Genomic DNA, 26,482 nt, shown 5'->3' with positions numbered 1-26,482 from the left:
ATTGGGTTCAAAATTACAAGGCTACGGAGTTAAACATTAGTAGTAGTAAACTCGAAATCGGGTGGGCTGCTCAATGACTGTTATAAAATAAAATAATAATTTGGCCATGATAGCTTGGTGGATGGTAGGGCTATGGACTCGTGTTCGTGAGAATGGGAGTTCGAATTGAGCCGGGTGAATAATACCCAAGTATAAAATGGTGACTGGTGCATGTTAAATCCGTCGGGGTCATAAACTCCTCCAAGTTCTCTTAACAATTCAATACCTCTGGGTACTGATCCAGGAGTTTCCTTGTCTTCTGGATTGGTTTTAAAATTTCAAGGCTACGTAGTTGAACATTATCTCAAAATTGAGTCAGTCTTTCAACGGCGATTATAAAAAAAAACTAATAATCAAACTGTATTTTCTTATATTTTTTCTTACTCCTTGCATATTTTCTACACACCTTCATAATTTTATGTTTCTAAGTCTAACAGATTTTGATCTGCAAAGCAAAATGTATGTCTTACAGGAAATTGATTTTGATGATGTGATAGAAGAATCGCCTCTCAAAAAGCGCGAAAAGTATTGTTACCTTAAATTTTCGATAAAAATAATGTATATAAACTTTTATAATTAATTTATATGTTTTTTACTCTTAAAATAAAATAATTTTTAAAAATTATTCAAAATAAATTTTTTTTCTCTAAATTTACTCATAAAGGGCCCCCAGATAATGACAGGCCCAGGGCCCCTATAAGCATAAAAACGGCTCTGATCCAGGTTTATATTTTGTATGACTTTTTTTTTTCTTCTTTAATTTCATTTGCTCACTATCAATGTGTGTTATAATATTTTCATTTAAAAAAAAGTTAAATTGCTTAAAAGCTGAATAAATTTTTTTTTTTAAAAAAGTAATGGTTTAGGAAACTTATAAGATAAAAACCATAATAGGTTGCATATAATAAGTTTTAATTTTCTTTTAACAGATAATTACACAGCGCTGCATGAAAAAAGTTCTAATACTGCATTATCTCTGTTTTCCCCCAGACATCTTGTCCCTATATTTTATAACTTTTTGATAATTTTATGACAATTTGATTTGGAAAGGGAATTAAATTATTTTGTTTTAACTGTTGAATTTCTAATGAGAGTCTAGAACTAGATAGATTAGAAGTTTTGAAATATGAACGGATTTTTGGGGTATTTATTAACTATAGGTGCTTAAAATTTTTTAAAAAAAAAAACATTAAAAATTATAATTTCCCTGATTTTTTCAAGCTTATTTTCTATTTGTCCTGGCTTTTTGCTCCTCTTTTTCCTCCTGAAATTTTTCCCTTGTACAAAAAATATTTATTTACAATTTTGTTTTAAATGTCGAGAGAAGGTAAGTTCAGAAGCCCAATGTGGTGAATTGCACAAGCTTTTTTCTTCCAATTCTTAACATTTCCGACCATGTTCCAAAAATGTACATTTTGGAATTATTAAAGGAGCCTCCTCCCCTATGACTGCCAAAACCCAAGTCACCCAAACTCTAACCGGACTTACAAGTTTTTTTCCTCTGCAGTAGCCTCTCGAGAAAGAATGATCCTCATGAGAAAATGGGTGGAGCTTCGGCAGGTGCGCCATTGCCTTGACAACCGCAACTTCCGCTACAGAGCGGAAAGGTTGACTTCTCTAAGTTCAAGGCAGTTTAATTTAGAGCCCCGATATTTGATCCGTGGTTTTCCTCCTTGGTGCGACGCATATTGAATTTGCGCATGTGTTCATTATAGTTCTCTAGGCTCAGCTCCTTCTTATCCTTGATCATCCCAGCGTATTATCTGTGCACATGTTTGTTTTTCGTTTGCTTGTGTCCTTTTCTTTTGTAGCATCGCGCATAGCTGCCATCTGTTCCAAATAAATTATATTTTTTCTATTTTTTAACCTTGCTCTGAAAATTTGATTTTAGGTCATACGATTCTGATTTTTTAGTATACTCTTTTTTACTCCTTATGCTGATTTTCTTTCAATCCAGGTCGGGTCTAAGAACTAAGAGCAGAACGGAATTTTTCCCCGAATATTGCAGAATTCCACTCATCTCAAAACTGTTGGTTTGCAGACTTTCTCGAATCAAAAGCTTGTAATATAACAAAATTTTTAAACTTATGCTTAATCTCTTTAACTAGACATTTAGATACATGTGATTCTTCTGCCAATGTTTCTTATTCAGGCGATTTTAATATGAACCATCGATCCTAGAAGAGATCGGAATCTCCGGGAGATCGAAATCTCCCGGCAGAGCTAGAAGTTGTGTTTTTACATATCTCATTGATATCACAGTATTATATAGAACACTACCTCCTCCCAGTGATAACGTTATATTACTTCAGCTTTTTTTTTATTTTTGTCCACCTTCATGCCTGTTTCTTAAAAAATTTACCATCGGCTCTAAGAATCTAGCAAAGTAATAAATTCTATTATCTATATATATAATAGTTTTGGCAAGGTGGAAGATTTAAGGGATATTTGCTTCCGCTATTTGTAAAAAAATATCATTAAAATTCAAAATCTCTGGAGTTTTTTTCTTTTGGAGGGGGGCAATTTTTTTTAACTTATTTTCTACTTATTACAGTTTTTACCCCCCGTTTTCTGGACCAAACAACCCCAGGACAATCTGAATATTTAGCAATTTTGACAGAAAGTAAATGAGGTATAATAGACCTTGAAGCTTGCAAGAAAGTCTTGAATGTGAAGCTTCCTGTGCAAGGGCTTCCTGATCTCTTCACCTTTACCAAAATTGTCGCTAAATATTAATATGAGAATGATATTTGCTCCCTTAATTTGTAAAAATGAAAATATATCATTTAAATTAATATTTTTTCTGGGTTCTTTTTTTCTGCAATTTTTATGTTGTATTTTCTACTTATTCCAGCTTCTAACCTTTTTTTTTTTTTTTTTTTTTTTTTTTTTTTTTTTGACTAAACCTCCTCCAAATAATCAAAATATTTACGAGAATTTTGTGCAGAAGGTAGGTGAAGAGTGATAAATCATGAAGCTCTTGCAAGAAAGTTTTGTATGAGGGCTTCCTGACTTCTTCACCTGTACCAAAATTGTAGCGAAAAAATTATTTTTGATTTTATAAGGAAGATAAATAAAGGGCTGGAGGAATATGTTTAAAATAAATTGTTTAAAAATTATGAAGAATTTTGTTCAAAACATTTTATAAAATTATTTTTAATCTTTTTTTTATGCAATATGAGGAGAAAAATACTCCCAGAAAATCCCTCCTTGATATAACTATTCATGTTTTAGAACTGTTTCCCTCTGTAGACCCTTAGATGAAATTAAACAATTCAGATGGTCATGTTAGGTAAGAATCAGTAGGAATGGTGATTATGATTTAGAAAAACTTTTTTGCTGGGAATTGTTATTAGTATTTAAGATTTTACCTCCCTATATTCTATCAACGAACTTGATCTAAAAAATTAATTACTATCGCGTTAAACACCCAGTAACACTATTTCTAAATTATTTTATTGAAAAAGCATCTGTATCATTTAGAAAAATTTTAAGTGTGATTTACAATCTCAGCTTATTCTAAATAAATCCTATTAAATCAGAATGATTCTTCTGTATTGTGTGCTGAAAATTTTTAATATTGAATTAGCTGATTATAATCTTTTTCTTTCTAGATTTTAAAAAGAATATTTAGTCCATTTCCATACGTGCAGTGTGATGCATGTTCATCCCTTCGTAGAAATAAGTTATCAACAGGACATATTGACTTACTTTTAACTCTGCCTGAAGGGCATGAAAATGATCATAAAATTTTGCCAGAAATTGTTGCTAAGCTTCATCAAGATGGTAACAACAACCTTTTTTTAAAAAGAAAAAAAATTTACTTTGTACTTGTACAATTAAAACCAATTTGTGTAACTGAGAGTACATTAACAGTCAATCAACCTTCCTATTAATTTCCAACTGCCTCTTTCAGCTTAAATATCATATTTTGGGGTTCTCTTTGTTGTCTTTTAATGTCTTATATGAATACCTCATTTATATAATGAGCAATATTCTACCTATAAGTTTTCAAAAATATTTTTTTCTTAAACAAGCTTATTAAATTTTTAAAGATACTTGCTATTTTGCAAATATAAAGAAGTCTCATTTAGCTTCACAAGGGAAAAACAATTTTTTTAATAAAATTTTGATAAATTTTTGAAATTTTTTTTATTAAAATATTTGAGAACTTAAAAACTTTTTCATTGGAATTTACATTTATTTTTGTAAAGATTTTTTTCATTTTTATTTTTGTAAAAAATAAGACTGTTGTATACAATTTGCTTAAAATAGTAGACATATTTATATTTGAAGATATTTATTATTAATAACTTAGTTGACATCATCTAGTTACATCTCTTAAATGTCACCTGTTGGTAATTTCCCTAATGCATAGTACTTCCTGTATTTACTTTTTCTAGCTTGCATTTATAATTTTACATAAGTGTAATGCATGTAAATGCAAAATCCACAGCCATTAGGTATATTAATAATATTTTTTTTTCACTTAAGACTTCCTTAGTTTCCAGCAACATTTATGTTCATTTTGTATTTGGTACAATACATCTGCCATACATTCTAAGCCTATCAACTATGTGTCAGTTTTTTACACTAATATGACAGGACTTGAACTCATAATATATTAAATAGTTAAGTAGAATGAATACTTAGTTATTTTTTTAGCCTTAAAATATAAATAACGCGCACTTTAGGTTTAAGCCTTTAAGATTACTCTGGACAAAGTATCCAATTTATAATTCTCAAAGACATCAACCAAATTACCCTTATTAAGTACATACATGTACTAATGCCCAAATCCATTTTTATACCATGTCATCTGGGTAGTATCAGTTCCTAATTTAGATGCACAGATTGAGTGATCCTGCCAGTAGCTTAACTACAATAAACATTTCTTTCAGAATCAACAGCACCCACAAACCTCACCAATATCATAAGATGAGAACATCATTGAATGATTTCAAATAATATTAACTTCAGTTTTAGTTTCTATACATTAAAAGTATTGTATTAATGGTGCATTATTCATTTACATCTAATTTTAGGACATTATCTATTGGTCACTTTTATATAGTTTATATCTACTAAAATATGCCACTTCCACTATTTAACATCCAGTCATACCATTTTTGTGTAATTTATGTCTTTTTAAACGTTGCTTTGCCGCTATTTATGATAATCACAAAATTGCACTGCTTATCCACAAAGAGATAATGCTTATATGTCACACTAATTTTTATATTTATTATTTTCTCTCAAAAAAGTGTATTTCATTGACATTATAAGATCTTTCAAGGTTCAAAGAATTTTTTTTTACAAGGATGCCTTATAGAAGTTTTCTGAATTAAACCTATATGAGACTGTATACTAAAAAAAATCGTTACCTAAACTTTAACGCATGCAATTGATCAAATGAAACATATTACTATTTTTGAATGAAAATTTTCTGTTTCTATCTTTAGCTGCAACAGTGTTTTTGGATACGTTTATAATCCTTACATATTGCAATGTTTCTCAATGTATCATGTTTTTGTGTCTGTTTTGTCACTTTCAGAAGAAAAGCACTTCCACATTTTATAGCTCTAAAAGACTTTCCATACTCGTGTAATGATGTTAGAAACATACTGATAAATAAATTTTAAATTTTACTGTAAGAAGTTTATTAGTAATTTCTATCGTGAGAATTCTTCATTTTAATCCTGAAGAAATGTAATTTTAACAAATAAATCCTTTTATTATCCTCTCTTTAATGCATTCTACTGTATAAATATCAAAGTATTTTATAATTTAATTAAAATTATCAAATTCTTGTTGAAATTCCTTTTTTAATGAATCTGTTGCTTTTTTTCCCTTCTTTTAAATATTAGGTTACCTCATTGATGACCTCATAAGACACGAGGAAAATGGTGCTCAAACAAAATATGTTGGAATATTTAAGCTTAAAACTGATGGAGCTAAGGTAATTTATGAAATAGTTTTTTGAATGCTATTATTTTTTGTTGATTTCATTTGCAATTTTTTATCAAAACCTTAATTACAATAATTATTTATTTTTTTAAGCTTCAAAATTTATATTTTATTATTTCAGCATAGACGACTAGACATAACAGTTTGTACCAAAGATGAGCAGGCTTGTGCTTTATTGAAATTGACTGGACCTACCTACTTTAATAAAGCTATCAGACAGATAGCCAAAAAACGAAACATGATTTTGGATGAACATTCCTTAAGAGTAAAAGTTATAAACCCAGTAAGTATAGCTCTTAAAACATTGAAAAAATAACATTTATTGAATATTGGAAGTTAAAAATTTTGCTAAATATATTTATTTTAAAATAAAATTAAACATTTCATTTCTTTTTATATTTGCTTTACTTTAAGTTTGTCCATTAGTTTCTATAGTTTATTAAGTTAGCAATTTTTATTCAAGGGAACTTTTTAACTGTTGCAAGCAACAAATGCAATTTATTTTTTCTTGGATCAAGATTGATTTTTTAGTCTCTTGGCTTGAATTAGCATTTTTTACCAATTGTTTATATTTAACGTGAAATCATCCTGATTTTTTAATCTTTTTGTCATCTCTTTTTCTTTTTTTAATGTCATCTTTAAATTATAAAAATAACACAGACTTTTTAGGCTAAAAGTTCAACCTCTAAATATTGAAAAAAATTTCTTTTTTAAGGTAAAAATTTTTGCTCTTAAATGTAAAAAGTTTGTCTGCTTATTGAATTCAAATTTCACTTATTTTTTAATAACATAGTGATTATCCTACCATAAAATGAAATATATCTAACAGGTTCTATATCTTCAAATATATTATATGAATATTATTTAAGACTCTTACTTCTGTGAATTGAGAAATCGTGACATGGTGCTCTGAAAAACATGGGAAGAATCTTAATTAAACTAAACTTTCTGGAAATTAGATTGCTAATTTTTTCAAGCAAAGGTAGATTGTATACATTTAAACTAATCACTCTTAATTCCTATGTATGAAAACATTAGTTAATATAAGTAAACTTAACAGGAGAATGCTCTAATTTGAATTTTAAGATGTGAATAAATAGCATTGCAAATAATTGTGATGAAGTAAAATATTTTAACAATGCTCAATCCTTCCAATTCTCTATCATCTTCAATTAAAATTTTTTTCTAAGTACAGTTCACTGAAAATTCTTTTTTGTAATTCTATAATATAAATACAAATTATTATATATCTAAAAATTTAGGCTTAAAACAAAAATTACTCACCATATTGAAATCTTCTCTGTTATTTACCAACTACTTATTGCATTTGTTCTAATTTTTTTATAATTATATATCTAGATTAGTGGATTCATCATTTATTTTTGTAAAAAAAAATTTATTACGTTCTTATGGAGAATTTACTATGTAACTTCTAAGACATCTTAAGCAATGTTAAGTATGGAGTATGTCAAGTTTTGTACTTGAATAGTAGTAGTAGATGAAAAGATTTTTAAAAAATTTGTTTTTAAATTATTTTTGAGCTAAACTTCTGTTCATTCACACTTTACTAAATTTTTTTCCGCTATTTATTAGATTATTTCTAAAAATTTAAAATTTGAATTTTTTTAAATTTTGTTTCCTTTTTTAAATTTAAAATCTAATTTTTTTTTTTTTTGAATATTTATGTTTATCAGTTTGATAGGCTTCTGTTACGTTATAAAGATAGAAAAATAAATTTTTCAGAACAATTAGTCCTCTTTACTGGCGATGCCCTTGAACATAGTGATCTTTCCTTTTATAGTACTTTTAATATTTCATATACAGTGCAGAGTCTCATATCCGGACGTTTGTTTACTGAAAGGGTCTATTTTCCGAACACTTTTTAACAATCAAAATACGCAAAACCCTTTTCAAAAAAGAACATTTTCTCACACTTGTGTCTTATTTAAAAAAAAAAAAAAAAGTATACAGGGATAAGAATCCTCCACTTTTTTGCTAATTTCCGCTTTATGAGTTTTACCCAATATCCTGTTTTTGTTTCAATTTTAATCTGATTTTTGCTATAATATGAAACAAAAAGTTGAATGTTATGTAAATGAAAGCCGACATTTTGCTACAGAGCGAAAAATTTGGCATTTTTTCACACATCTCACATAAAAGGATTACTACCGCCAGGAACCATGCACTTATTACAATTTCAGACTGCACAAGAATTTCACATTTTGAAAAAATTGCAGAAGGCAAAATTGTCATGACTAAAGTGAGTCATTAAGTGATTACTCAAGAGCATGATTTGGAATTCACAGATTGTGATGATATATTGAAAGCCGAGTGAAAATCCCAAAACGTTGGAAATGTAATCAACAAAATGACATGGGCAATAAAATTGAATGCATGAACCACAAATCAAGTTCACCGAAAAGTAATTCTACAAATGCGCGATTCGAAATTTCTCATGTATGATTTTGGAGCATTAAGAAAACAATTAAAATCTTTAGCGATAACTGACAAGAATGTGATGATAAATCCACAAGAGATTGCGGTTCAATCGTAAATAGTTGAGTTTGAAACGTTTGATTCAAAGTTTGCCGAATATGGCATTAAAAGAGATTTTAAATACCATGGAAAAATTCGTTTTAATAACTACTGAAAAAAACAATCTTCAAAGCCACGCGGATTCACTGAGGAATAATCGCTAAACTAGTGGATCAAGAAATTATTACCAGTTGAAGTGCGCGATTCAGAATTTGCGATATGTTGTAATAGCATATTAAAATATCGAGATTTTGAAAACAATGTGGAAATCTGTAACAAAAGCTGTGTAACTTGATCAACCTTGCGAGCCACATGGATTTATTTGTTGTTGATTGAAATTGACATTATTTATCGTGTATTTGTTATTTTATATTGAATAACTCCAAATGTGGTCTTCCCACTGTAACTTACTTTGTAACATTATTTCCTTTTGTTTGGGTACATAATAATGTACTGAATATTTATGACTAAAATAATTAAAATAGATACATATAATCATTACAAACTAATCACTCTAAATAGCTGAAGTCATAGTTTTTTTTTTAATTTTAATTTTTTCAGGCATAAAAATGAAGACCAATCTACATAGCATTTTTATATAGATTTATGAAAATGAAGACCAAGTATCTCCATTAGATATCAAATGAAGTATAAATTAATTTAAATTTAAAAAAAAGAACTTTAAAAATGTATTATTCAGAATTATTCTTATCAGAAGAAGTCTTTCTTTATTATTTTTATGCACTAGCTGCATATTTAATAAGTTGTAAAAGTGCTCATATTTAAATAAACACAAAACTAAAACTATATAATTGAAATTTGTTTATTAAACAACAAACTATTTTTCATGCAGCTAATGGAAAGTTATAATTTAAACACTTTTTTCTTTATTCATTTATTAGTCTATTTTCAACACAAAATAATAATACTTTAAATTTATTCTCCTTTTAATAGTTTTCTGAATAAAATCTTCGATATCGTAGGAAACTAACTTTTTAAAAAAATCACAACCCTATGTATGCATTTATAAATTAGTCTGTATAAAAAAATATTTTTTTTTATAAATCAATGGTCAGAATAAAATCAAAAGATTTAAACCACAATTTTTGATTCATGATTTAAAACACGCCAACCATGCTTAAAAGTTGAAAGTTTTTAATAAAAAATTTTTGATTGTTTAGAAATGCTATAAATATGTATAACATTTTTATATAGTGAAATAATAAAAAAATAACTAGTTGAGCCTATGCAAGAAAAATATCAAGCTTCTAACTTTTATATTAGAACTAAGTATTTCCTGTAATTTTATGAAAAAGCTAAACACTCTATTAAGGTTCAACGTTAACTGAAGTTTGAAGTATAAAAAATAAATAAAATTTATTGAATTTTTTAGTAAAAAAAAAAAAAAAAGATTCAGTTAAAGCAGACTTCAAAAAAAATTTAAAGCAAAACATTTGTGTTTAGCATATCCATCCACATTCTATTTTATTCTTCCTTACAGTTTTTTAAATACTTAAATGATGAATTATTAAAATTTTTAGGATGGTATACAAATGGAAAAACGGTTGGATACTCCAAACGAAGATGCTGTATTTCAGTGCCTAGGTTTACCATTCAGAAGTCCGGTCCTTCGTGATCCTGATAAATCAAAATGAGAAAACTTTCATAATAATTTTTTCTATAGTTTTATTTATACACTTTTACTTATGTTAGAACTAAGCATTAAAATTATATCTATACCTTATTTATTACTTGTTGTTTTTGTTATAATTTTACTTTATGCCATGATTTATTGATGTTATAATTCTTATCAAAAAGCAATTAAATATTTAGATATGTGTGTGTGTTTTCTATTGAGATATTTATTATTTGTTTTTTTTATTATTATTTCCCTGTTTAAAATCATATGATTACATTGTAATTTTCAATGCCACTCCTATACAGAATGGTATAAGTCTTTTTTGATGTTCTGATTTCTTTTTATTAATTTTAATATTGATTTGCTTTTATTGCATTTTATGTTGCGTCATTAAAAACGAATTTTTAAATTCTTTAATACAACTATTATGCAATTGAATTTGTTTACAGATTATGTTTGAAATAAGAAAGCATTTACTTAACAATATAAGTTAAAATATTGTAAATAGTATTTCAGAAACATTTCCATTTATATGTTTAACTATTTATATCTGCTAAATATATAGTTGCTACTTCATATAGTATAATTCGCATAAGTAAAAATGAACAATTTATATATTTAACAAATTTAAAAAATGTAAATAAAAGGATTTCATACATTGAAACTAATGAAATTTTGGCATAATAAATTCAAAAGTGTTGATTATGTTTATAAAATTAGAAATTGTTTTTTAAGGTGTAAACTATTGTAATTTATGAAATTATCGCAATTTTTTAAATTATAATATCTTTGATATTTTATCTAATCAGTTTGTAAATATATCCTTTAATTATTTCCCTTCTTTTATTTAGTAATATTTTAAAAATAAATTTTTTTTCTTTATATATCAAAAATTTTTAAACCTTCTAAATTTCCTTAAAAAGGAAAAAAAAAACAATTTTTACAAAATTTAGCTCTTAAGAAAAAGAAGCCATTATAAATTTATGCTACAAATTTCAAATTGACACTTAAAGTGAAACATTTTAGAATGTTATGGTTTTAATTCAGAATATGAATAGCATCTATCATAAAGATACCTATATATTAACTAATCATTTGTATATGGAATATACACAAATGATGCATCATCTAGCTATACTTGTATGGCATAGTCATTTTCTAAAATGCCATATAATGTTTTTTTTTTCTTTCCCCTTTAAGGTTAATTTGATTTAACCTCTTCAGATATTTATAAATGCATGTATGTTTACTTGTATTCTAAAAATCGTTTGTTACTAAATACATAAAAAATTAAACTCATCTACTCAGAAGCAGAACCTCTGTATTGTTCTGCAGCACTGTAGAAAATTTCTAAATTTTACCGCAAAGAATGCTGTAAAATATTTGTATTTACAAATTTTAAAAAGACATCTAATTCTAAACTAATGATTCAGTAACTGTGCCTCTAAAAGAAAATATTTAAAATGAATTAACTGAAACTTAAGTAAAATAAGGGGAAAACTTAGCTTATGAAGATGAAAGACAAGTTTTTAATGGAGGGTTTCAATTTCTTTTAATAGGGGAACCGATTTTTTTTAATTTCAAATTATTTTTGTCTTTTTAAATGTTCGATTAATTTCTATCAGCAAGGCCAGAATAAATCTGTGGGCTGATGTATTAATACAAAACTTTAAAAAAAAATTTTTTGAAGAGATCATAGTTAATTTGCTTTTTTCTCACAAATGTGGTAGTATAATGGTATAATATAATATATATTTATTCACCTATCATCAGTATATGCAGAATATACAAAAGATGTATTATCTGTACTTACTTATATAGTCAGTTTATAAAACGTCATGAAATGACTTTTCATTTTAAATTAATCTCATTTAAACTCCACAGAGATTCGTGTAATTTTTTGTTCATTGATTGAATTGAAACTGGCTACATAAAAAAAATTCCTTTTATTAAAACAAACCTTACTTTAAAGACAAGAGAAAAGAAACCACAATTCACTAGCTCTAATTAAGTATCATGCTTAATGAATTCTGTAGGTTACATCTACACTTAGTTGTATTGATTGGTTACTATTACTGATTGCACTAATACTCTGAAATAGAATAAGTTCTTAGACTTTTTTAACAATATTTCAAACCTTAATAACAAAATTGGAAACTATTATTTATTTATTTGCTAGTGTTATAAGTAATATGCTCTTATCTTAAATATTTTTATAAAATTTATCTTAGCTTATTCTAACAAAAGTGTTTAAATATAAAGTTAAACTATTTTAAACAATTTTATTGGCTTAATAAGTCTATTGCTTATGTTAATAAAAATTTTAGTTTAAAATATACTCATCTTTCAAAAACTTAAATCAAATAGGACATTGTCCTCTTACAAGTTTAACTTGCCTATAGTTTCTGTAATGATTAATAATAATTTTTAAATATAATAATAACTGATTAATTGTTTTTAACTTAAGAATTTTTTAATTTATAAAATATATTGTCATTTAAGGTATTATAACAGCATCAACTGTGAAAGGCTGACAACTTCATTGTTTTGCAAAGTAAGCTCATAAATTGTTTAAAGAATATTCTGTGACGTTTCAATATTCAGGGCAATAGTTTGATTTCTTCCTTCACAATTAATGGTATTAGCTTTACCTTTTATGTTTTTAACTTTCATTTAAACATCTTTAACAATAGATACTAATTGCGCAAACCAGGATTGATAAGTTTTTCACACTTTTAACCATGGATAAAGCCCTTACTTAAAAAGCCTAAAAGGTTTTTTTTTAGGTATTGGTATCAATATTATTCATATCTTAAATAGCACGTTGCATGTAATGTTTAATGTTGGAAATTAATTATAGCTTTGCTTATACAAATTTAAATATGTTGGGGAAAGATTTTTTAAATGCTTTTGTTACATAAATATACTTGAAATATTGACCACCATATGCTAATAAAAGACCTGTTGGAAGCTCTACAGTTGTAAAGTCAGTTACTAGTAGGCATTACATGATTAGAGAGAGTTATTTAAACATTTTAGTAGTTATTTATGCCTTCATTCCCTCTGAGAAAAAATCGAGCATTATATGAAAATTTTAAGTTAAATTAGCAGGTGTGCGAATTGCTCCGTAATATATGTTATTTTAGTTTATCAAAAATTGCAAATTAAATCATCAAAATAAAATATTCCTTTACTGAATTCCTTGAGAAGATAAGAGCTCTGAAAAAAAATAAAATTTTAAGATAAAATTAAAATTTTTCTTCTGCTAAAAACTGTATTTTCTTCTTTAATATAATTATTGTCTGTATGTAATAATGTGTATTTTGGTATATATTTTAAACTAGTGTTTCAAACATATTATGAAAAACTTACTATCAGCTACTATCTTGACTATCAGCTTAGGTTTTTGATAATTTTAACCAATTTTTGACAGTTTAAAAAAAATTTTGACATTAAAAACTCAACCCTGTACATAATGCATGTGATTACAAAAGCAAATGATATCAAAATGTCTTGTCACCTATACCAGTGTTTCTCAACCAGATTTACTCTAAGAATGGGTAAAATATTTCTGAATTTTATCGTGGACCAATAGTATTAGCAATTTGTACTATTGGCATAATTTTTACATAGTGACAATTTTTTGACCAGCTTGTTTCTGATCTTTCACATACTCTCTATAATGAAAAATATTTTGAGTAAACATATTTAAATATTAAAGTAAGTGCATTAATTCTAATACAAATAATAATTTTTCTGTATTCAAATAACAAAATGCCAAAGCCACATTGTGTAGCCATTTGTAGAATAAAGAATAAGAATAAATAGAATATAAGAAATAAATAGAAATAATAAACATTCACAAAATACACAAATGAATTTAATGTCATTGCTGTTGTTTGTTGACTAAAATTCCAATTCTAAGTATCAAAATAGTTACTGCAACACGTAGCAAAATCAAGTTGTGATAACACTCTGAACCAAAAACATATTTTCACATGAATAAGCTGAAGTAAAAGGCTATTAGATCTAAACAGCAGCTTATAGAGTTAGAAGCGTGTGCTTTCACAAAATATAGTAGTAACGTCTGATTTGATATTTATTAAAGAGTAACTGAAAGAAAAATCAAATTAAAGTAGAGTCGTTTTTATCCTTCTGCTAATAAGTATGGAAAAAAAGGTTATGATTGTATTCTATATTGAATAAAATAACAAATTTAAGGTAATAGTATTTGCAAACCTATGAATTGTGTTTGAAGACTGGTTTTTGAGAAACAGTGACCTATATCTTTAGAAAGTTTTGGTGTTACTCTTTTTTCACTTACTAACTCTACATGTAATGACCTATGGAGGCCATTTAGCTAAAATTTCAAAGGAAAATGCAATAAATGTTCATCCCCTTTATTGTAGGATGACCTATTGTTGTTCAAAGCATAAAATATTTAGACGTATTTATAAGAAAATGTGATAAAATGATTAAATATGAAATAAGTAAGAATTGAATTAATTCAAGAAAAAACATTAGAGATCTAATCGAATAATCCAATTATAGCAGTATTAGATTTAAATTTTTGTGAATTAACTTATTTGGTAAATGTAAGAGAGACTGGGTAGTAGGGTGAGACAGAATACCTCGATTGTGTCAAAACTAGTTCTGTTTTCTAGCAAACAAACGCTGAATTACTCTTCACTTATCAAGAAGAAGGACCTACCTTATTTGTGTATTCGTTATGCTTTGTAAACTCTCTAATGTTTTTCAGTAATTAATTTATTGGCCATATTATAGTTACTGAAATTATGAACATAATTTTAGTCCAGCTTATTATACCTTTACTAAAGATTCATTCCTTAATAAACAATATGGATTTTGTTCAATAATAGCACTGTTCAGTTATGTTTAAATTACCTCTGTTCTTGATGTAAGTCTATGCTAGGCGCACGAAAGCTGCTTTGCAGTGGAGGAAGAAGATAATTACATCAAAGATTTAAAAAAATTTGCAGGCCCCAGGACAAAATTTATTGTAGGCTCCTTTCTGAGAGCAGAAAAAGCCTATTTTCATATTTTGTAGAATATTTGAAGACCCTCTATAAAAATTTGTAGTTTTTATACAAATATTAAAAAATTGTCTTCAATTTTCTTTAAAAAAAAAGTGTACTATTCTCCCCCTTGTGTTCAGGTTTGACTGAATTACATGCATAATTTTTTTAAATTGTCATATAAAATAGAAATGTCTGATACTTTTTTACTGAAATTCTAGTATTTCTAAATTCCCATATAGTTAAGATGTGTATCCAGTCTTACCCCACTAGTGGGGTAAGACTGAGAGATTTGACTTTTTCTAGAAAAAAAATCATTTATGAAAAAAGTAGTACATCTATGACTTTTCCGGAAGGATGCATTATAACATTCAATATCTTTACAACTGAACTATGATTATTTTTATTAAATCTGACAGTTTTTAGATTGGAAAGTTTAGCTCCAACAGGTCTTTGAATCTTAGCTTCCCAATCTTACCCCACTTTCTCCAATTGAAAATTCTGTGACTTTTTATATAAAAAATTTTCTAAAGAAATATTTAATTTATCATATTGCTTGCAATTTTTCTTCAGTTTTATCATAATTTGTTCTTAAAGCATTGGAATTGATCCTTACGATTCTGCATTTTTTGTTCATGAAATGTCCATTTTTAAGCAAGTGATGTGATCTTTTTGTAATCACCTTGTAAATACCTCAAAAACTCAACGTATTATATTATTAAACACATTATAGTATTAATCTTAGCATTTTAGTAATGTTTAAGTTTAAATAGATACTAATATGTGTTATCTTTCAACTGTGCTTTTATAGTTTTGATGTATGACTTAATAATATTCTGAATTTCAATAATTATAGGATGCAATATATACTTTAGTTTCTATTTTAAAGAATGTTTCTTGGGGTATTACTTTGGAAAGTTTTACTTATCTAATCAAAATTTCTTTGTTCTGTTTAATATTAAACAAAACTTTCAATTTTTTAACATTTAAAAATGCTTTTTGATTGAACTAATGAAACATTTTTATCATTATTTTAATCCTCTTAGCAATTATGTCTTGTGTGCAATAGTTTTATAATGCAATTGTTCTTCAAAATACAATTGAAGACCCCATTTTTGTACCTGAAGAAGGTTGCCCATTTGAGCATTTGTTTCAATTATTTGCCCCTTATCATTTGTTTTTGTTGTATTCTCCCTTAGAAGACGCCATGTGATAGCTTGCCTTTTGCTTTTTCACCCCACCATGTGTGGTGAAAATTGTTTGTTTTGTCGAATTCAATCGTTACCTTATAGTTATTATCATTAATTTTGTTACACCTTTTATAAAATTGCCAAATCCCTTTTTTTTTTTAAATATTTATCATTTTTTTATGTGTGTATCTTGTATTTTCAGAAATTTCTTCTTGTTTCATGAATATGGTTTTTAAAATGAAATCATATTCATGCAAGTTTAAAAATTATATAATATGTGCTACTACTTTAACAAGTGATACCAAATAGCATGTTTTCTATCTTAAAATTTTAAATCAGATGGGTCAGTTAAGAAAAAGCTTCACTTCTCCAAGTTTTATCAATTATATATGATGTTCAAATTAAAAATCCATTCAGTGGTTCAATGCAATTTATAAATGCATGAAGTATGTATTGAAAGTGCCAGATCGTGTGAAACTTTACGGATATGGTGTAGCATGTTTGCAAACAAGCATGCCAATATTCACAGCGCCACATCGATTTCTAGCTGTGTTCTGTTTATTGCTGCAATGTGGCTTCAAAATTACAAATAAGCTTGATATTTGTTGTTTTTGATCCCATAGAGAACTTTTAAATTGATGTTACTCTAGTACCAAATTGAAAACTGTAACTTTACAATGACTATTAAAAGTTGGAATTTCTTTTTTAAAGGCCTAGATATATTGGTTTCATGCCTTAACTAATTTTAAAATCAGGAAAATAATTGCTTCCAAAGGGGTTTTTTTTAATAGACTTTTAGACTCCATAGATAACTATTTTTTAATTTAGTCTCAGTTTTGTTATCTGTAGTAGTGCAGTTTATATTTTGACTGACTCAAATACTTTAGTTATCTTATATCAAATAAATACTAGGTAAAATGGTTTTTTTTTCCACAAAGAAATTTTTTTTATTAAAAAATATTTTTCTGTATTTTGCATCGAAATGTTTAAGTTTCATTTGATAACACAATGAAAATAACTATCTTAAATGTGTAGTAGAAATAGCATTAAACTCTATAAAATCATTTACTAGACAGAAACTTGGAATAAGTTAATTAAATGTGTTACTTCAGTGCATTTTTTGTGAATTACTAAGACCATCACTTGTGTCTTCAGCACTTTTTACTCTGTGTGCCATATTTTAAAAGTTTTTAACTAAAGCTCTTAATGTAAATGTTGATTATGCAAAGTTGTTAAATTAAAATTGTTAGAATTCCTATTTATAGCAATAACATCTCAGTAAAGTATAGCTGGCTAATTTTATTAAGTAATAAAAATTTTATGTAAATCAGAAATGTCTGTTCCATAAATTTTATAGCATTCCCTGATGTTTTTTTCCCTGGATAATAAGTAAGATGTTAACTTGGATATTAAATAGATGCAAATGTGACTAAAACAAAAACTTAAATTTCTCCTGATATTTTTATCTGCGGATTCTAGACTTAAATGAAGAATAATTACTCTAACTTTTGTTTTGGTTGGAGGTAGAAAAATTGATTAAATTTTACTATTTAAAGTTAAAATATTGTTGGAATATAATATGCAAAAAATCAATATCTGACCTTTTGTTATTTTTCCATGCTTAAAAATGTTTTCAAAATGAAATCAGTTTTCTGGAAAATGTGTTTTGCAAAATAAAATTCAAATATATATTTAACTCACAAAATTGGATAAAAAAATTTGCTAACTTTTTATTTAAAAACCTTTGCTGGTGAAGATATGAAAATTTATTCTTGTTACTGCACAGTCAGCAAATTATAAAATTTTCTTACATATATTATGATGCAATCTGAATGACTCAAAAGACCTGTTTCAACTGTACTAATTAATTATTGCCGATAATTATTTAAGTTATAAAAGCTAGTACTTAAAGCAGTATAAACTGAAATGTATAGAGTTTTGTCCACAACATACTTTCTTTGAATAAACATATCTTTTTTTTTATGCATTTGGCTTCTAATTCTGGAAATATTGGGAATAGGAGCAGTTGGCAATTCCAATAGTTTCACAAATTCCTCTTGAATATTATTTTGATTTTTTACATCTTTGTTACTTATTATACGAATCAAAATAGTTTTGTACCTATTTATAGAGGTGTCTGGTTAATGGAAGGATGAGCATTTTTTATTGGCACTTACCCAAGTCTACATTAGTCTGTGTTCATTTTGATTGAGTAAAAATGTCTTAAATTTCTCGCAAAGACTTTTCTGGGAAGTTTTTTTTTTTTTTAAATAACCATAAATCAAATCTTTATGAGTTTTCTTTTATATTGGTAATTTAAATTATTTATAAAAACAAAAGGAAGCATGCATAAGCTTCTAATAATGTGTGCAAACTTTGAATGCAAAATTAAAAATGAGATGGTATTTTCTCAGTTTTCACGGCATTACAAATATAAATATATGTACAAAGTATTAAGTGAAGTAAATTTATAATTTAATTGTCAATCAGGAAAGTTAATTCAAGTTATTGCATTTATTTTAATTTAAATTCAATGTTAATAAGGCTAGAGATACTCAAATTAAAGTCAGAAAAACCTTTGCCTTTTACTATGAAACTAAACAAATTAATCGCTTTTTATTTTCGTTTGAAAAAATACCCCTTTTTTCCACATACACCTGATTATTCTGAATCTTAACAAGTCCCGAAAACTTCATCTCCATACAAGAGAAAAGCACTCCCTCAGGAGCCAGCTGTTGGCCGAGGGTGTTGTGGAACACTCCACAATTTCGAAACAACACAACGCTCACCAGCCGCTTTATAAGAGTGATGAAAAATAATGAATAATTGAAGTGAATGTGAAGAAGTACTGAGCATTGTTATTAAACACCTAAGAATGATCAGTTTCTCAGAAAACAGGCGGAACATTGCTCTGGGCATTTCTCACCCCGAACTCAAAAGCCTCACTTTAAGTAAATCTCAATAGTAGTTTTGATTCTATTAACTTGTGGTTGTGAATTTGATAACCAGCAGAAATTTTAATATTATCTGATATAAATGATTCTATTTGTACAAGTTTGATGACAAAAAACGGCCGATTCTACTGATCAGTGCTGATATAAACTGGCGGGCACTATATTAGAAATTGGTAGGAACCACAAATATATCTGAATTAATCAGAGATTCATTTTAAATGGATCCTTATTAATTAAAGACTATTGTATACAATTTGTTTAACTAAAGATTATTTCATTAAAAGAAATAAAAAAAATTTTTTTATTCAATTTAATAATAAAGTGGGAAAGAATGAATTTAAAGATATGAAAGTTTTTATATCCTTTTTAACAGTGTAGGTTTAAATATCAAAATCTAAAATTTCACTGAAATCTGTTAAAAAATTAGCAAGAACTGAAAATTTTTAAAAAACATATTTTTTAATTTTTGTTTCCAACTGTTCAATTAATTTTTCTCAAACTGAGACATTGGTAATTTAAAATTACACAAGCATTGTGATTTTTCTTCTATGTTTGCGGAATTCGGCTAAGCTCAAGACCGTTCGTACGTAGAATTCCTCGCATCAAAATTTGCAATTTTCGCTAAATCTTGTTAATGAGATTAACGCACCACCTTTTTTTCTACCAGAAGTCTTATGCATGCCTGATAATGATTTTTTACGCAGATTTGTAAGAGCGAACCAAAGCTTCGGACAAACTTTCGAGAATACGAGACTTAAAAAGATGAGATGAGAAAAATTCTTAAATAAATTGATTATACAAGAAGGAATTCCAAAATAACGGGCCCTTAAATGATCGTTTGCTACAAAAATTGTGGCTTTTTTTAAGATATATATTTTACGAATTCCGATTAGTAACCGATGAATTATTAGATCAGTGCGGTGTATTTGTCCTCCCCTTTTCTCATTTGCCTGCAATTAAATCTAATCGATATTTTTAAATAACATAGAAATTTCGAATTCCACATTTGAGTAATCACTTTAAATCTCATATTTTTGAGGGGTAGGGGCAGTTAATGCTATTTATTTTCTCGTAGTTTTTAGAACATCGATATTTTTGCGATATTTGTTAATGCTATTTATTTTCTCATAGTTTTTAGAACTGCGAAATTCGGATCGCGCATTTGAGTCATTTTTTTTTCTTTTTTTTGACGCGTTTAATTTGAGCCGATATTATAAATGCATATGGTGTTTCGTTCGATCGTTTGTTTCATCGACAGTTATTGCTGCAAATTTTCTTAAGATTTTTTTAAAATCTCTTAATTGTTTATGCAGTATTATTAGCGAAATTCGAATCGCGCGTTCGATTTCGCGGTAGACTTTTTCGCAATTATTGCTACTGGTTTAATTCCAATAAATTCGAATCTAGAATTTGAGTTATTACTTTTTGTCGCTCTCGATTTGCGCTGAATCCATGAGTTTTTGTTTTTTTTTCGGCAGTTATTGCAATTGAATTTTTGATATCCCAATATATTCCATACGAAATTAATATGATTCAGAAAATTCGAATCCCGCATTTGTGTATTCACTATTTGACTCAATGATTCGATCGATTTTTCGGTAGTTGCTAATGGTTTTTAAAATCCTGGTATTATTTGTTATAATATGCGAATCTCAATTCGTCGTGTCCCGCAGTGGACTGATCGTTAAGACACGGTTCCCAGCGGATCACAGAAGTCAAGCATCACTGGCTACGGTGACCGAGGGTGTGCGGTATTGGTCCTCGTTAAACTGTGCTACCGTAAAGTGCTCGACTTCGGGCGCAGGTCGTCGGGCTACCGAAGCGGGGGAGCCATCCCCTCCACAGAGGTTCAAAATTGTGATGGCATGTCTTCGGATCATTCTCCGGGATGTTTCCCAGACCGTCGCCAATAGCCCATTGTGCAGCTCTAGTGCGACGTAAATTAACAACAACAACAATTCGTCGTAAATATGCGTGGTTTTCTCGTCAATCTTTTTGTGGTAGTTATTATTATAAATTTCTAAAAATATTTTAATTGTGATGAAAAGCTAAAAAGGGAGGAATATGCTTTTTCAAAATGCATAGATATCACTCACATTACTATGTTAATGATTAAAAAATTTTCGAAAGGCAAAATATTCATTCTATTTTTCAATATAAATATTACGTTTTGTGTGCAAAAATGGTTTATTATTCATCTGTTACGCACAAAAAAAGTAATAAAAATATATATATATTGAGAAAAGATTGCTTCGTTTAAATATGAAACTATCTGACCATAAAGTTTTTAAAAAATTTCAGGTAATTTCTTGGTAATCACAAGTCTTATAACATTAGTTAAGAAGTTTTTTTTTAAGCCATTTGTCATTACTTAATTAATGCAGTCACATTTTCCAGATTACAGCTATTCCCTACATTTTGAAAAACAGAATTGCTGACTTTATCCAAAAGTCAGTATGTTTTAATTTCTGATTTTTTTTAATGTAATTATTTGCCTGCATTAATTAATTAACACTTTGAGGTGTTCTTCACGAAACATTGATCGACCTTTAATTTATCAAAATCTATTGTTGGGTAAAATTATTAAGTTAAAAATTGTTCTTTCTGCTAGCTATAATCTTTGCTACATAAATTATAATTAACTCTGCAAAATGTGTGCTTTAACTCACTCAGAATCGAAGCTCTTCATGAAGTTTATTTATTTTTATGTATATTTTTTAACATGAAATAAGACGAATTTTGAAAATAGTATGTGTTTACCTGTGATGTGTGTAGTTCCTACATTTGCTGGATATCTGAATTGCATTTCAGTAAAATTTTATACTCATGTTTTTTGCTTCTAAAATTTTATAAAAAAGCTCTTAATTGTGTGCAAGCTATGTTTAATAAATGATTTTGATTCAGTTAAGCAGTTTGACTTTCTTTTATATAATTATCTACTACTAATAATTTTTTTAACTTTTACTGATAAACAGTCTTTTGTCATAGTAGGTGTATAGTAGCATTAACCTCCATACACTTTTACTTTAAATTCATTTGCCCCACTAGGTCCAGCACTGGGGCAGCTTAATCTGGGAGAATAATTTTTGATAGCAATTAACCTTTATTTTTACTAAATGGAGAAGAAAGTAGTCTCTCATTGTTAACCCAATACAATGGATTTTAAACCCATAATCTATCTATCAGTAGAAAAATTTTATGTCTTTATTCTGGTAAGATCAGGCTAGAAATAGTATAGTAATCTGCCTGTAATAGTTATGATTCAAACATGGTTAGTCGTTGTCTCTGTGGATAAATACATAACAATACCATAGTACACAACAATATATGGTAGTAAGAAATGAAAATTTAAGACTTCTTGAAAGGTAAGGTTCCATTGTCGAAATAGGCAAAGCAATACAGCCTATGCTACACGAATTTTCACGCATTCTAACAATCTGAAGACTAAACTATTATAATGCCTCATCAGTAGCTAACTAATATTCTGTATAGTTCATTATTGCTATCATTTCTGCAAACATATTTTCACAAGAAAATTTTAGTTTTGAAGAAAAGTGGAACTTTGTAAATAAGACTTGTTGTAATTGTTTCAATTAGTTTTATTATGGTTTTGCTACAGCTGTGATTAAGAAAACCTCCTATGTGTAATCTGAGGACTAAACTTTAAAAGTTGAAGTTTATACAAAGCTAAAATAAATTATATGAAGATCAGAAATTCTCTTTTAATGGAAGTATTGAAATAAAATATTTGTATCATTTTCTGAAATGTAAAGTATAATAACTTTAAATTAATTAAAAATTATTTTAAATGTAATATTTTTTGTGACCAGCCAAATGCTAAGGACTTACCATCACGCTGCTTTAATATCTTTATCTGATTTTTTAACTCCAGGATTTGCTATAAATGGTTTTAAAATTAATACCTAAAAATGTAAAGAGTACATTTATGTAAAAAGTAAATCTACATTTAGCTAATTAAATAAACTCTAGATTATCAACAATCACTTAAGTTAATAATTTAATCTATTCGTTTATTGTGTAGTTTCATGTGTGTTACAATGAAAGTTTACGAATGGAAATGAAAAAAAAAGAAAGAATAAACAAATTTCGATTTAAAATAATGAGCATCTTTTTCTATTTGTGATTACTTTAATTTTTTTTAATATATATGTATATTCATTGAGAGAGCAACGATTCATCCCCCTAGTGGCGGCTTGAATCTCACCCTATTTGTTTAGGGAGTAAAAGTGGTCTGTGCGCAATGCTGAACACATCGCCATAATGATGCCGTCGTTGTGGAGCCTTACTCCCATGACCCACAGCGAGTTTTTGCAAAAATATTATATATATATATATATATATATATATATATGTGTGTGTGTGTATATATGGGCAGATCTCTAAAACCTTTAACTTTTGATAATAAAAAAATAATAGGCACACTATTTTTACACCTCCAGAATTGTTTGAAAATGTATAAATTATCAGAAAATAATCGTGAACATCGAAAATTGTGATGCCCTTATAAGTATAAACAAAAAATTTAAATTTTTGAACTAATTTTTCTAGGTTTATAATCACAAACTGTCATTCGGTGAGGTTACAGTTACGATGTCAAGACCGTAATCAGACGCAGATCTAAAAAGTAAATGTTAAAATCAATCAAAATTTTGATCACACGTTTGTCATTGCCTAATTTATTTTTTGTGTTGTGTGCATCGCATTGCGTTGCATCTGAGTCAAGATTTCGATCTATTCTCTAGGTTGTCCAGACCGTAACCTCAGGATTAATTAATTAAATTTAACATATCCGAACTTAGTTTTTTCCTTATGCTTTACTAATCGAAGATATTTTTTGACTGAAAAGTAAGCCTTTTTATACATTTCATAACAATTTAACTTAATATTAAAAATTTTCAATTCATTTATGATACTAATAATTTTTGATGAAAAATAAAGGGTAAATATAGATGAAATTATTAAATTGCTCAATGAAAGAAAAATAGGTTCAATAAGTTTATATGTTTATTAAATAAATGATACTTCAGTAGCTTTTATGACTTTTAATGAAATATACATAAACTTAGAAAAATTAGTTCAAAAATTTTAATTTTTTGTTTGTACTTATAAGGGCATCAAAATTTTCGATGTTCACGGTTATTTTCTGATATTTTATTTATTTTCAAACAATTCTGGAGGTGTAAAAATAGTGTGCCTATTATTATTATTATTATTTTTTTTTATTATCAAAAGTAAAAGGTTTTAGAGATCTGCCCATATATATAATGCATGTGGTTGAAATACTTTGGCGATCGTGAATCGCCAACAAAACTGTTAGAATTAGTATACCCACCTAACAAACATATTTGTGGTAAGAAATAAAGAACAAAGAGTTATAAATAGATTTTTGTTTTCGATTTAGAGAATTAATGAGTCTACATTAGTATTGAAATAAAAAGCTATCCGTTACATTAATCCATGAGAAAAGAATAAAATATTTTATATTCGTTTTTTATAAATTGCAATAAAAATTAAATAATTGATTTAAGTTAATTACAATTCGATTAAGAATAATTAAAAAATAAGTTTAAGGAATTGAAGAAATTTTAAAAGCTAGGAAATAGATGAATTGAATTGAATGTTGGGTTTAATGGCACAAAGTCCACAGAAGGACTTGCTGCAGGATATGATGTTCAATGCTGCAGGATATGATGGATGATATTTTTCAATGGGCTAGTCGCTAAGTTGCTAGTATAGTTTAAACAACATTGTAGAGAAAAAATAATTTTAGACAATAAAGAGAAATAACAAAAAGAAGATTAGGGGAGAGTGGGGTCAATTGCAACAGAGCAAAAATTTCGAGTGTCGGGTTCTAGATTTGGTTCCTAGGTGGCGCACAAGGTGCATTCAATAAATCTACATGTGCACCCCTGCTGGCAACCATTTTTATGTACTTTTGAAAGAGTTACATCACAAAAGATATTTTCACGCTACGTTAGTACTTTTTTTGGTATTAGAATATTATATTGTAACAAAGTAATTTTGTTTAAAAAAATAAAAATTATTAACCGAATAAGTAAGTGGACACCTTAATTAACATTTAAAAAAAAGTTAGTAGTTTTGTTAATTAACAAGCATTGTTTTTAACAAATGAAGCTGAAATGGCGTCTCGATTGTAACAGCTGAAAATAAATAATCTTATGTTTACAAACCATTACTTATCTCTCTAAGAACCACCAATAGTTTCCTATATCATTTATATTTTGTTGCATGCGCATTATTTTATTTGTCACCTTTCACAGCATAAATTAAAATATTTAACCCCTTAAAGTTAAAAGTTTAACCCTTTAGGTCTCTGCTCATTATTATTTTTACTCCTAAAATATCACTACTATTTTGATCAATAAAGAAATATATCACAACTATGATAATATGTATAATTAACTATGTTTTAGTTGAATTTATGAACTGTTACAATTGACCCCGTAAGTGGGGACAATTGTAGTTAGAAATAGTTAAGTAAAAAATGCTACAATTGACCCCACTCTCCCCTATTCTTGGGGATACTGGAAGATTAGTAAGCTGAAAGTATGTTTTGATAGAGATCGAAATTTTCGTATTACGAAGGTGCTCGATAGATTCAAAAATGTGTTTAATATTGAAGGAAGCTATTTCAGTTCTAGTAAAATGAGAAAGCTATTTAAAACATAAAACGTTAATAGACTATCAAAATTAGAAATTACCCGGTGTATACTGTTTCTATCTTATTGTATGGCTATATCTTGCTGAAAAGATGTATTAAGTGTAATGGAAATTATGTAATTTGCTTGATTAGGAAATAAATAATTCTGTTAAAGTGTAAAAAAAAAAGTTAAGAGTTTTAACGCTCTTGTGCTCACGATAACATGCCATCGCATCTCCTGAATCTGTATGCAGTCAAATATAATATTATATCGTGGTTGAACAGAAAACAACTTGTCCGAATCAGAAAAATGGCCTAGGATTTAAAAAAAGTTTATTTTTAGGTTCTCTTGAAAAATTTTTGTATTCATGGAATTTGGAATAAATTGGGGTAAACAATGAGTTAAAGCAAAGTGGCACATCTATGTTCTTTGAGTTCTG

At 27.5% G+C, this 26,482-nt stretch overlaps 1 protein-coding gene across 2 annotated transcripts in view; it reads left to right on the top strand.

Annotated features, from left to right (window-relative positions):
• Positions 1–10,381, top strand: part of LOC107448576 (serine-rich adhesin for platelets) — a 28,074-nt gene extending 17,693 nt beyond the window's left edge. For both annotated transcript variants that reach the window (XM_016063834.3, XM_016063833.3), the window contains exons 6-9: positions 3,654–3,825; positions 5,907–5,998; positions 6,128–6,289; positions 10,083–10,381. In XM_016063834.3, coding sequence (XP_015919320.1) covers positions 3,654–3,825; positions 5,907–5,998; positions 6,128–6,289; positions 10,083–10,196 — 540 coding nt within the window. In that variant the 3' untranslated portion in view covers positions 10,197–10,381. The remainder of the gene's footprint in view (positions 1–3,653; positions 3,826–5,906; positions 5,999–6,127; positions 6,290–10,082) is intronic.
• The last annotated feature ends 16,101 nt before the right edge of the window (positions 10,382–26,482 follow it).

The sequence above is a fragment of the Parasteatoda tepidariorum genome, chromosome X1 (assembly GCF_043381705.1).
Source record: "Parasteatoda tepidariorum isolate YZ-2023 chromosome X1, CAS_Ptep_4.0, whole genome shotgun sequence".
In the NCBI taxonomy this organism is placed as follows: domain Eukaryota; kingdom Metazoa; phylum Arthropoda; class Arachnida; order Araneae; family Theridiidae; genus Parasteatoda; species Parasteatoda tepidariorum.
The sequence above is the reverse complement of the archived record's forward strand: the minus strand, read 5'-3'. Positions and strand labels throughout refer to the sequence as shown.